The 13,419-nt window shown below is 43.0% G+C and overlaps 1 protein-coding gene across 1 annotated transcript; it reads left to right on the top strand.

Moving 5' to 3' along the window:
- The first annotated feature begins 2,999 nt into the window (after window positions 1-2,999).
- Window positions 3,000-11,917, top strand: si:dkey-234i14.6. Its single transcript, XM_047595373.1, has 5 exons — window positions 3,000-4,143; window positions 6,521-6,697; window positions 8,592-8,801; window positions 10,138-10,351; window positions 10,805-11,917. Exons 1-5 carry the CDS (start codon window positions 3,658-3,660, stop codon window positions 10,981-10,983), a joined length of 1,266 nt encoding a protein of 421 aa, XP_047451329.1. The 5' UTR covers window positions 3,000-3,657; the 3' UTR covers window positions 10,984-11,917.
- Window positions 11,918-13,419: the final 1,502 nt, after the last annotated feature.

Here is a 13,419-nt window from a genome sequence, read left to right as displayed (position 1 = left end):
GAGAGAACAAAATAAAAAAATAAATCCAAAATGATTGTTCAAACTGAAGGAAAAACAGATTAAATTACTGAGCTACGTCATACTGAAATATTTAGAAAAACAACATGGTGTGCTGTTTGGTGAAAAACACAATGTTACTCAAACAAATGTCAAATTGGAAAGTCCAAAACACATGCTGACACAGTGGGCAGTAGGGGTTGCATGCCGGGCCTGAAAAACGAGCGCAGTGGGGGACAAATTGCGCAGAAAGGCTGTTCAGCATATGAAGAAATTGCTTACTGAGGAGAAAACCACATGATGAAGGTGTTAGATTTTAAACAGTAATTTATAGGTGAGTATATGTGTGCATATCAGTAGGGTTTTATAAGTTTGGAGTTATTAAAGAATATTTAACCACTAATACGACGACTAAAAATCTATACCTACATGTTGGACCTCCTGTTCCCAACACTGATGAAGTGTGTGCACTGTTTATCTGACACCCTCGGTCTCTTTGTCAAACGTCCTTCTCATTTCCTCTCGACAACGAAGCCATTAAAATATGTTTCAAAAGACTGCGAGCTGAAAGGTGACCTCATCCCATTCTCCCAGTCGTGACCCTGCGTGGGGAAGTGCTGACTTAATACTGTGTGAACTCCCTGACAACAATGAGGGTTTGTATTCATTATGTGGGCGAATAACTCATTTTTGTCTAATGACCGCACGGCCCTATTACTGGCCACAAGATGTGGGAAAGCAGATGAAGTGCCGCTCTCCGTGCTCCTTTTGTTAAGGCCCAGTACTGTTGTCAGAGTGGGACGTGTGAGGGATCCACTCAGCACCATTAACATGTTCAAATCCCCCAGGCTTTGCGGAAAGATTATCTCCACCGCCCCTGTGTAACTGCATATATTAGCATGCCAATGTAGAAATCAAAGCAAGAGAAAAATGTTGTTTTGATGCCCAGTTGTTTTCCAGATGATTGGCGAATTGTGTCACTAAAGTTCTTTAGCTGTGTGAAATATGGCTAATGTTCAGTGCTCATGGAACACTGTGCATTTTATAATGTCTTAGCCAAGTTTCGTTTCTGGGTGACCACTCTCCATTCATCTCCCTGGTAATGCTACGGCTGTGGTTGCCTGCCAGCGTGCAGGTTTTAACTGTAATTAGAGCTTCATTTCTCTTTTCATCTGGACTGGCTGGACCGCCTGATCGTTGCCAGGCACCTGAGTAGAGGTGGAAACCAATTACCGGTGAAGGTATAGTGTGTCACAGCAATATGTCTCTACGTGTGTCTTTGTCTTTTGTCTTTATCCCCTCTCTTTCTCCCCGGATCGTTGTCAGTATAAAAGGTTTTATTCACGTTTGTTTTAGAGACAAATACCCCTGTCAATCCACCATTAGGGCTTTGGCTCATATCCAGAGTCATTCAGGTAAATTGATGTTATCAGCATTCACTGTGTTCGTTTTATTAGCGGGGGTCACATGGGGCTTAAGGGTCATAGCATTAATTAAAATGATATGATGAATGTGATGAATAGGAGTCATTGAGATGTGGCAGTGGAGAGGATGTGATGCGGGATTTCAGTGGGAGAACAATGACGCTTTCTGTCAGTCAGATTTATCTCCTTACCTTCATCATCAGGTTTCTATGAAGGGATCCGATGCCACCCTGGACTGGACTGGTCTCTTGTCTGCCACAGTGAAGCTGTATCATCATTTCAGTTCTGCTACTGTCAGTTTGCCAAAAACCATCAATTTTCAGGAGAGAGTGCCACAGAAATTAATCTTTTCAAGTAAATTGGCCACTGAGCAGCCATCTCCATGGTGAGATGTCTTACATCTTCAGTTCAGAGAGGAGATGAGAGGAAGGGAAAGCAAACTAAAGCTGAAAGTAAAGGCTTGTGGCATTAGATGAAGACTGATCAACAGGGCTGTTTAACTAAAATACACACAGACACAGTCAGACGCAGCAGAGATTAGAGAGGATGTGAAGCCTCCTGCAAGGAGATGGGCTTTGTAGTAGAGTTTTAACCGGTTCGCCAGCAACTTAAGACTCACTAAGTAGCCTCTCATCATTTATTAATATTTGTCAATGCACACAGGCTGCAGCTTTCCTGCAACTGAGGACATGGCAGGCAGCCGGGATTGTGAAAGGCTCTTCCCGTCCCTCTCATGGTCTTATTTACACCCCCCTCCCCTCAGGAGGAAGGCAGCGCAGCTTCAGCTCCAGAACCAACAGACACAGAAACAGACTCTTCCCAGAAGCTGTTAGACTCACAAACACTGACACCCAATATGGTCCAGGTGCACGGACTCTGTTTGATGTGCAATAGCCTTCCTTCTTATGGCTAACATCTATATATCCGGTGCAATATCTCTACAGTTACACATGTATTTATTTTAGGGCTGTCAAAACTAACGCGGATTAATCCATCATCATGATTTATCCGATTAAAATTTTTAACGAAGTTAACCCAGAATGACAACGGAACAAACTGATAAAATATTATGCACACTCTGCAGGAAGGAGTTTTGTTTCCCCCGAAGAACTTCCAGTAAAGGACACAAAGCATACATTAGTCTGGGGTTCTGCTAGCACTTTGGCTCTTCCCATCTTGAGACAAAGACAAGCTGGCAATTCTGGCTTGCAAATATCTGGCCACTCCTGCAACCACTGTTCAGTGTGAGATACTGTCCTCAGTTGCAGGCTACACTGTAAATAAGAAGTGGTTAGTTCTCCTCTCGAACATTGTCAAGCTGGTTTGTCTTAGTGGCTGCTGAAATAGGAGGAACAGGGCCACATTAATTTGGATAAATAAAAAGAGGCAAAAGGTTGTTAAGTTGTTTCAAGTTGTTTTATTGAAACTGTTGAATGTGTGTAATAAAAGTACATGCAAAATGCACGCACGTAGATTAAAAATGACTCTTTTTAATCGCAATTAATCAAAATTAATCCACAGCAACCCTGTGATTAATCTGAATCTGAATTAATCTAAATTGCACTCACTTTACAGCATTTTTATCCTTGCTCGTCTATTTAGTTCATTTGTCCTCTTGTAATATTTTTTCATGAAATATTAAAGATGGATGGTATCTTGTTGTGGAGCCAAACAATGTTTTGAGGATAAAAACCTCCTGTGTGTATGTGAGTGAGAGAGAGGGAGGGAGAGGGAGAGCGAGAGGGAGAAATCGACCTCTCTTGATTTAGCAACAGTAAATCAATAGTTTCTCACAGAGTAAAACCTAACCACACAGTCCAGCCTCCGCAGTTTGCTGTCACCTACTGGATTTTGAGTGGGGGCTTCATGAACACTGGCACCTTCAGAAGTGTGATGGATTTATATATAAAAATAATTACACGTGGACTGCTGTGTTTTAAACTGCCAATTTTGTGCTGTTGCTGCTTGGGCGCGCACCTTACTCCAGACCAGAGAGAGAGAGAGAGAGGCAGAGGGAGTCGAGCATGCTGCAGCGACTCAACTTGCAGCGTAGGGCGCGGAGAGGACGCGTATGGCAAATCGCAGCTGGTCTGGCTGCGTGCACGGATGAAGAGCCCCGCTTTTCTCTTACCATGAATGCAGACGTGATGAAGGGACGATCGGCGACTTAACCAAAGAGGATACCGCTCCTCGTACCGTCTGGTAGACAGTAGCCCCATAAATTTCCCCCGGCGGTATGGACGGGTTGCAAGCAGAAAATACTGGAGTTGGTGACATCGGGGAAGACGCGGACGAAAAGTACCGCGCTCTCGCCTACGACACTGCTCTGAGCACTTTGGTGGCGGTGGCCCTGTATGTCGTGGTGAAAGTGAGCCTGGACGGCTTCAGACAGTGGCGCGCCAGGATCTCGGTGCTCATCGTGGGTTCGGGACCCGTGGGACTGACGGCCGCCCTGGTCGCTGTCCGCTCGGGGAAGGTGCTGAAACTGACCGTGCTGGATGAGCGGTACCGGACCGCCCTGCTCTGCCGGCCCCAGCAGATCGCCCTGGATCCCCGCAGCGTTAAGTTTCTGCTGGGACTCGGAGTGGACTTTGATAACATGGAGGGCTGCTGGCACGACGACCATTTCTTCACCAGAATAGGCGTGTTTCAGGAGTACCTGCTGAGCATCCTGGAGCAGAAGAAACAGAGGGTGGACGTCAAAGTGCAGCTGGGAACCAAGGTAGACTGTACCCCCTTCACTCATTTCAAGTCACAAACCATTATCAATAATCTCAGATATTAAACATATTACTCGGGTCCCTCAATGCTTTTAACAGTAACAGCATCAACAGTAATGCTTTACTAAAAATAAACCTCATGTACTCTCGCAAATAGATTAGGAATCCGACGTTATACAACTTCAATTTCATATTTAATGTTCTTTTGTGTTTCAGTAATACATAGGAGACACTCATCTGCAGACAATGTGTGACTCAAGAGGGGAAGGACTCCATGTCCTCCGCCACCTCATGTTGTAATGACTGTACCTTTGTCAAAACCTGATCCTCCCTGAGTGATGGTGGTCAGAGCAAAGACTCTGGTGTGTGCCTCCGCGCCAGCAGGGGTCTGATTTGTGGAGATGGTGACAGATGCATGTCCTTGTATCCAGTCGGCAGGCTCTGTCTCATCATGCTCTTGAGTGAGCCTGAACAAAGCTGATATTGTAAGAACTTGAGTCTTTGCCTGAAAGCACCCTGGGACACAACCTGTTTTATTGTTCGGTTATTGCAAGTTGTGTGGGATCTGTCATCCTTACATTTGGCTGTACATCAATAGATATGCCACAGAGATGCCACTCTAAAGTTCCCCCAGAGCATCTCATCACACACCATTGTATAATGTCAGACTAAAAGTGGCCTCTCTGTTAAAAAATAACCTGTTATGTAAGCTGACCTCAAACCCCAGGAGAAAACATTTGTAGGCCAGTGGAAAGTAAACGGCAGAATTATAGTAAAGAAATGCTAATCCAAAAATAGAATAGTATGCTATTACTATTTATTTTCACAATTTCTGAAAAGAGCTTTTAGAGAGCCCCAACCTTGGATTTTTATTACATGGTACCAAATCAGTTGTGTCCAGTGCATGATTTTATTTTAATAATAAATATTGTCCAAGTCATATTTAAAGGCTGAGCTCATTTTTACAGCCCCTCATTATGAGCTCCATATCAGCCCACACTTCCTTCCAGACAGATTTAGGCCAAACCTACTAACACGACAACCTCCGACTAGTTTGTCAAAGACAAGCTGTCTGTGCACGGACTGGACTAACAATGATGAAATGCTCAGTGAATATTTGTGTCGTTGGCTGGAAATTAGAGCCTAAACTTTAATAGAGTATTATTACAGCCAAGTGTCACTGTGGTTGTTTTGGTAGTGTTTCTTTCCTACTCACCAAACATTAGAAGTATAGTTTAATCTTACAAACTGTGGCCCGGAGCCATCCTTCCTCATTTACCACTGTCCTCTGTGCTACCTAGTGATTCACCAATCTTTGAAAGATGGAAGACAAGGTCAATGGCGTCTTTGATCACAACAAACTTCACTTTCAGTTAGAGTCACTGCCAAGTTTGCCATTTCCTCTTGATTAGACAGGACGGTGTGTTTGATGACAGATAGTTTTACCCTTCTAATCTGTCAGTGTTACAGATGTCTGGGAATGTGGAATGGTTCTTTTAAGTCACCTGTTCTGTGCAGTCTAAATGGATTAAACATAGATCTCTTTGGCTGTGAGTCATTATCGCCCCTGTATGTTTTTTTTTCTTTCCTCTTCAGTCTCTCAGTCTGTCCTCAGCTCTCTTTGTCTTGCTCTTTCTCCTCCTGTGCCCAGCCAAGTGGCTGGTGTATCACTGAGAGGCAGTGATGCATACACCATCCAAGTAATAAATCTCTCAGAGAGATGTTCAGTTGCTAAGACAAGCACAACCTCTGAGCCCCTTTTTAATGGCTTGCATTGGTATATTAAATTACAACCCACCTGCCTGTTAGACAAATATAGTGGTGGAACAAGTCGAACGAATGCTAATGCAAAATGTAACTAATCTCTAGATGAGTTGATAATGTTTTCATAAAGCTTAAATATTGATATGGTCACCTGCACAGCTCAAACAACTGATTGAGTAGTTGATTAGTAGAAAATTAGCAATGGGTCGTTATTGTGATAAACATAGTAGCTTTTAAAATGTTCAGCAGCTCAGGGAGCTCAGGGCAGTCAGTAATCAGGAAAAACGATTTAGTGTGTGATGTATTCTTTGCATCGCACACTAAAACTAATAAACTGCAGTTTACAACTTTAGATTTATGCTGCCTTCAAATGGAATCCAGAACCAGTTACGAGGCTATGAAAGCTACAAAATAAACTAACTAGCCTATACACATTAAAAGCTTTGGTAATCCTTTTGGAGCCTCTGGCAAGTTTTTCAGGTATTTGACTGATTAGTTTTCTATACAACCACAATTAAGTGGAAAATGCAGTATTGACACATTTTACTGTCCCAAACCTTGTGCAATTAGTGTGTTAGTTGCAAGGATAACTATGCACTTTTTTTCTTGTTTTAGTTCACAGAGGAATACTTGCGGCGGATTCCACATAATAACTGGCCGCGTGTGATCGTGGTGGCTGACGGGTCGTGCGGCGACTCCTGCTCTGTTCTGGGAATCAGCTCCGACTACACCGTGGAGTCCTGCCATGCCTATGGGGCTAATGCCACTATAGAGAGATTAGACCAGAGACAGGTCTGGAAACACACGCACACACGCACACACACAGAGCACATTTTTATGCATACATGGGCATACACTGAAAGGATGCATTTGATCACGTGTGCACACAGAGACGGTGATCGACAGGTTGCTGCTCGTGCAAAGAATGCACGCAGTGAACAGATGGAATATTAAGCTTCATAAAGATGATCTGGGCAAACACTGGCGTGGACCCGCCGACAGCAGCTGAAAAACAATATCCCACTCATATAAACACCCAGATTTCAGCAGGCTGTTGGATCCCGTCAGCATCGACACTGTTTTGATTCAGTCATCGAACTGGATAAGAGCAGCTGTTGTTCTGATGGAGGCAGGTGATGGCAACGATAAAGCTTTTCATTCGTCCCACCACCCCCGGATGGACCCATAATCTGCTCCCTGCTAGGCGAATGTGAATTAAGATATCAAAACATCAGCTCCAGTGCTTTTCCACATAGCACGCAGAATCTTACTTGTCATTATGGAAGCAGATGGTTCCCTGAATTGTGACTCAGTGACGTTACCAAGAGACTGACAAATGTCTGAACAGATAAATATGCAGCACAGAGAAATCTCAACCAAAAATGCTATCTTTTTTTTTTTTTTTTAGATGCTGCCGATCAAGATATAGAAAAAAAAAATGAGTACAAGACGTGTACAAGACAGTTCAAGACATTTCTGCTGGTATACAGAGTTGGAGACACTGAAAATGTCTGCAAAAGATATTTACAGCAGTAACCTTCCCCTGATCCCGTGCAGACATTAGCCACTGTTAATAACTGTATGATTCATTAGGAATGACTCACTTGAACTAAAGGCTGTCCTTTTTATTATGTTACACTCACAGCACAGAGGACTTATTCTGAGGAAATTCTCCCCAATTGATATCTGACTAACATCTAAACACAAGCACAGTGTCCTTTGTTGTTTAATGCCGCCATAACCATTCATATCACGTTCTCTTCAGTGGCTGTGTGGCTGCCTTTTATTGGCCCCTTTTCTCTGTGGCTGCTTCCTGTAGTGATTGAATTTACCTCCCAGGATATGACCTGGCCGTTCCTACTGTCCCTTCCATCGCCTTCCAACCGCTACTGTGTTCGCTCACTAACTCCCTTGGCTCCTCTAAATGCAGTTTGAGCCCACCTGCCTGGTTTATGTCATTGAAGAGAAAACTGATCAATTCTGGCTTGAGGGGAAATGGGGAATAACTGCCAGATTGAACGGCTGAATAAAAACCCAGCCATTCTTAATCTCCACTTGAGTGACAACAGCCCCTACAGACAGAGATTGTGCATAGTGGGTCACTTTAAATGTTTCTCAGTCGAGTGTTTTATGGGGTTGATGTGCAACGATCAGCCGCAACATTAAAAACAAAGACAATTCGATGTTCTGCTGGGAAACTTTTGGACCTGGGATTATTGTGGATGTTGCTTAGACCTGACCAGAAACCCCCATCCCAAATCAATGACAGGAACGAGTCAAAAAAACATGAACATGACCTGACTTATACGTTCACTACATCCCAAGCGGATCAAGCATCTATGGGATGCACTGCAACAAACCTGATCTGCAGAGGTCCCTCCCCTCAACCCACAGGACCCAAAGGCCCCCACGAACATCATTCTGTTACCAGACACCAGTGGACACCCTCCGATGAGTCACAACTGTTTAGGAGGCACAAGGGAGAACAACACACTGTTACGGCCTAATATGTGTATTTAAAGAACTAGATTTGCCGATCAGATATGTCCAGACAATGATATCAAATCAGCTTTGTTTGCCATGTATACACACACAGAAGGAATTTCCAAGTGACCACTTGGGTTTCTCTCTGAAATAACTAAATCAACAGTTCTTCTTTCTCTCCCTTTTTTATCCGTCCGTTCAGGTGCCCACTCCTGAGATCCGGGCCCACAGCCTCTACTTTGACCTGTCTGCTTACGGGGTGGAGGCCCTCCGAGAGCACCGAAACCCGACAAGCAAGCCCGGCTTCCACCTGAAGATCTATGGAACCTTCAGAAACCGCTACATGGCTCTTGTCTGCCCTGCCTCGGACACCAAGATGGTTCGCTTTCTCCGGCACACCGCAAACTCCTCTGTGAGACTGTGTTTTGTTTTGTTTTGTTTTTGCATGCTATTGCTGATAGGGGCTCTGAGTGTGAGGAACATGCAGCTGTGTTCCCATGTCAATGCAAGGGAAGGACGGATAGTATAAACGCAGCAAAGAGCTGTCATGCCCGTCTACTTATTCCTCACCTTCATTCGGCAAAGGGCTTTTGATCCTCTATTGTGTGAATCCATTCATGTCAGCGGGCGCTTGTTTGCGTATGTGTGTGTGAGTGCTTGTGTGCGAGCGGCCGCACAATGAGTCAGTGTTCATGAGCCTAAAAGAGTATGAAATCAAGAAATGTGGAAAGAGGGCACAGACAAAGTAGACCTCTCACCTGTTTCTGTGTGTGTGCTCATTTGTAATCAGTGAACAATTGGAGGGCAGATTTATTTTCCTTCCTGTGCTAAACAGCAGGCTGTGGGTGCTGTTACAACTTCTTGGCAGTTTGCGTTTCAGTTAAAATCCTCAGGTTCCCATGCCAAGTGCCATTCAGATCGTGCGTTGCCAGCTGCCAAAGCATGTAGTGTAGTGTAATACAGACACAGGTACGTAGCAAGAACATCCTTGGAGCTCTTGTTGCTATGTGGGTGGCCATTCAAATGCACCGTTACTTGGTAACAGTTGACTGTGCAAGTGTGGGTCAAAGACGAGCAGAATGGAGAATGGAAAGTAGACGGTGCGGAAGCGTCATTATCCGCAGTTACCGCTGTATCGATGCAAAGCCATAAAGCCGTCAGCAGACAATATCTCTGCTTCGTTTCCGCGTAGATTTTCTTCCTCCTGGAGAGTATCCAAAGTTGAGACAAAACCTGTTATCTTGAAAGTGTGACATTGGTTCGACCGAGCATGAGCATATTAAAAGTTAATGTTTGAATTAGGCCAAAAGCAAATGACTGTTTCATTATTGATTAATCTGCGGACTATTTCCTCGTTTCATTGGTTAACTGAGCTACTGTGACCAAGCAATTTCCCTTGCGGATGAAAAAAGTCTGTCTAAGCCCAACTTGGTCATTAATTAATCAGCGACATTGTAAAGAATCACAATTACAATTGTCAGTCTTCACTTCCCTTTTAAGAGAAGGTTTTCTCTGTGTGAATTACGAAGAACTCTTTCTTTTTCCTTTCTGCCCTAAAGCCTCATTCTGAAATCAGAAAACTGGTGATTTTTTTTTCCATATTTCCCCTGTGGCAGCATGATCAAGTTTAGACTTTACTGTTTGATAAGTGTGTGTACATTCCCTGGCTTTCCGTCGTCACATCAGAACAAAACAGCGATGCAACCTTTTTCCCATTCTGTAAAATTACCTCTGCTTTGTTCCCCCAGATCATGAAGAACATTTTCCACCAGTCGTTCAACGCCTATAAGACCGACATCGAGCCACGCCTCAGCGACGTGACGCTCCACCACATGCAGTGCAGCCGCCGCCTCTTTGAGATCCAGCTGTCACACAGGCGGATCAGCGCCGCCTACATAGAGGGAGACAACGTGGCGGTCACTGTGGAGGGCGAGGCGGCGCGTGTCCTCAATTTTGACACAGGTACGTGTCTACAAGGGAACAGTTACTGCGTCGCCAAGAAAGGGAATCCAGCCTTCCCTGGGCGCAATTTCAATGTGATCACCTTTCTCTCCCCAAAGCAGACACATAATATTAAAGATTAGCCGAACAGACAGAACTCTGATAAACTGAGAGTCGAGATTGGAAGAAGGACAGATGGAAATAATCTTTTTTATGCATGGAGTGTGCATAAGTGTACTGATAGGTGTATGACTCATTACTGCACTCAGTGGCCTTTCAGCTGACGCTTTTCTGTTTTTTTTCCTCTTAATATTTATTTAAGTATCAGCGTGTTCTGTTTGTTTAGAGCATAGCTATGACTTCAAGGCTACTGTTTAGTGTCTAAAATGAGCATATGCATTGTGCATTGCAGAGGCAGATTTCATTTGATGCATGTGTGATGTTATGTCCTCTCCTCTCCCACCCATCCTCCAGGTTGCGGAGTGAATCTGGGTTTGCGGGGCCTCGAGTCGATGGGGACGTTCATTTACCAGACAGCCACGGCCGTGGACCAGAATGATATCCTAGAGGCACTGTCAGCTAAGATGCAGCACTCCAGACAGGTGGCTGAGACCTTCAAACAGACGGGTCTTGCTGAGTCAATGTATGAATGAAGTCTCCGACAGCCCGGTGAATGCATAATGCCACCTAGTGGAAAGAGCTGGAGGATTAATCAGGGAGCACTACAGTGGATCGCATGTCTGGTAGAGAAATGGACCGCTGGGTTGCCCTGTTAATCAAATGACCTGACCTGACCACATGAGTGCAAATGCACAGATTAACCGGTTCAGAGCCTGGCTCTGGCTGGACGGACGTCTACAGTATATTATCATCCACTTCTTTTTACAACAACCTTTAGAAAGATAAAAAAAAAAAAAAAGGAAAGAAGTAGATCATTGATGGTTGCATACCAAATTTTCTGAATGAGTGTAAACTGGTGAGTAATGGGTGTCAACGTGTTTATCCACTGAATACAGATATATAGGACTATTTCTCATAGTCTAGATGGAATAAACGAAGAACATTTATTTATGTTCCATCAGTCCTTTAAATAGGGAGATAACTGACTTGATTTCCAAATCATGTAACAGATTATTATGTTCTGCAATATGTGTTCTCAGAAAAAAAAAACACTCTTGTAGCGTTATCAGCTTTAACTCAGAAATGTATAAATGCAACGTCCAATGATTTAACCAATAATACTCGTGCAGAATCATATGACGGGAGGCGGCAGCTGCTCCAAAGTGTAATTATCAATTCCTTTGTCTTGTGTTTGCGTGATGATGTGCTGTTCATTAGGGCGATGACGTTCTCAAGTATTTGCTAGAGTGGCCTATTTTTGTGCGCTGCCCCGTTATTGAGATATTTTAGCATATTTCAGAAATTGAGCGGTGCGACAGTATCGAGCAACGGTGTTATGTGCCAACCGCGTTCTTACAAATTTATTTAGCTGGTGTCCTTGATCTTTTTATATTTGGATCCAAGTGGTCTGCTCTGTCTCAGTGATCATAATTTTGTTGAAGTGCCAATAAAGCTGGTGACACGCTGGTTTGGTAGGTGTGATGTGAGTGTCCGATTTTATAAGTGTTTGTTATGATCAAGCCAAAATTGTAAATTAAGATAATGTAAGGAGTGTAAGTCACATCTAAGTCAAATACCTGTTTTGCTATGTCAGTTTTTTTTTTCTTACTGCATAGTGTTTTTATTAGGTGCTGTTAGAAATGCTTGGCTGTACAGTTTGCACATGAAGCAGTACTGTCCTCTAATGGTGCATCCTGCTCATTGCATCTGTTTGGTTTTAAACTTACACTTTGGTCATATTTCTGAGTGACCACCACAGATTAATGCTCTGCTACCTGAGTCATGCTATACTTGCATTGCTTGACTGCAACAACATGAAATACCTCAAAGGATTCTCAAGTGTTATTACGTGAAATCTCATCCTGCGTGCCTGAAAAGGTTTTTCCAAAGTGTGAATCACAGTCTGACCCCACGTCTGACGACATGTGAGTGGGTATAAAATACTTTTTTTTATGAATTAATTAGGCTGGCATTTAGTGTAAGATCCTGCAACACACAGTAATACAGTATGTGCACCAGAACTTACACATTCTAAGTCTAAATTTCCGCATATGAAATTTAAGTTAGCAAGAATGAAGAAAAGAAAACAAAAAACAAATGTTTATAATTAAAATCAGTGTCCATTTATATTTTTTACAGATGAAATCAATATATCATATTTATATTCTTTCTATTACTGTACAAAGTGCAACAACATACCAGCACACACAATGCTCAACAGTTCATAAATGAGGTGTCACCTCATTCAAATCAACTTCATCTTCAAATTTTGGTGCAATTTTGGATGATTAAAACTGGCACAGTCATCCTGAAGAAATCACATTCACATTTTTGCAAATAAAAAATACTGCCAAATCTTGCAGTTCTGGGAAGAACATTTACACAAGTCATGTAAAGTGCTGTATTGTGTCAGTATGATATGGGGGATATATAGGGAACATAGTGTCAGGGGAAGATATACCTGTTCAAAATCTTGTCAGCAGCTTGTAAAAAAAAAAACTATCACAAAGAGATGATACGAGTCGGATCCAGCAACACAAGATGAATGGCTGAAGCTAGTGAGTGAAATATATGTTATGGAGCAGCTGACTCATAAGATAAGAGTAAGAGAGGAGCGATGTCAAGTGAAAAGGGAAAAATGGACCATATGTACACATCAACGTCAGAATGAGGACTGAAATACTGATAAGATAGTAACAAACTGTACAAACAAACAAAGGTTTGTGGGTTTTATTATGTGAGTTTTTAAATGCTGATCGAATGAACGGTTTGAGACAGTAAAAAATGCTGTGTGCATTAAATATCTTAATTCAGATGAACCAAGCACCAGAACGTAATGAGAGGTGTGAAAAGCGTTAATGCTAAATTAAATACCCTTTTAGGCAGATTTGTCTGCATTTTAAACACTGATAAGGGCGGAGTCTTAGTCAATAGAGGTGAGCGACAGTGACCCGCTGAGATCTATTAAA

The sequence above is a fragment of the Mugil cephalus genome, chromosome 10 (genome assembly GCF_022458985.1).
Source record: "Mugil cephalus isolate CIBA_MC_2020 chromosome 10, CIBA_Mcephalus_1.1, whole genome shotgun sequence".
NCBI classification, from domain to species: domain Eukaryota; kingdom Metazoa; phylum Chordata; class Actinopteri; order Mugiliformes; family Mugilidae; genus Mugil; species Mugil cephalus.
Note: the sequence above shows the minus strand (reverse complement) of the source record. Positions and strands in the feature narration are given on the sequence as shown.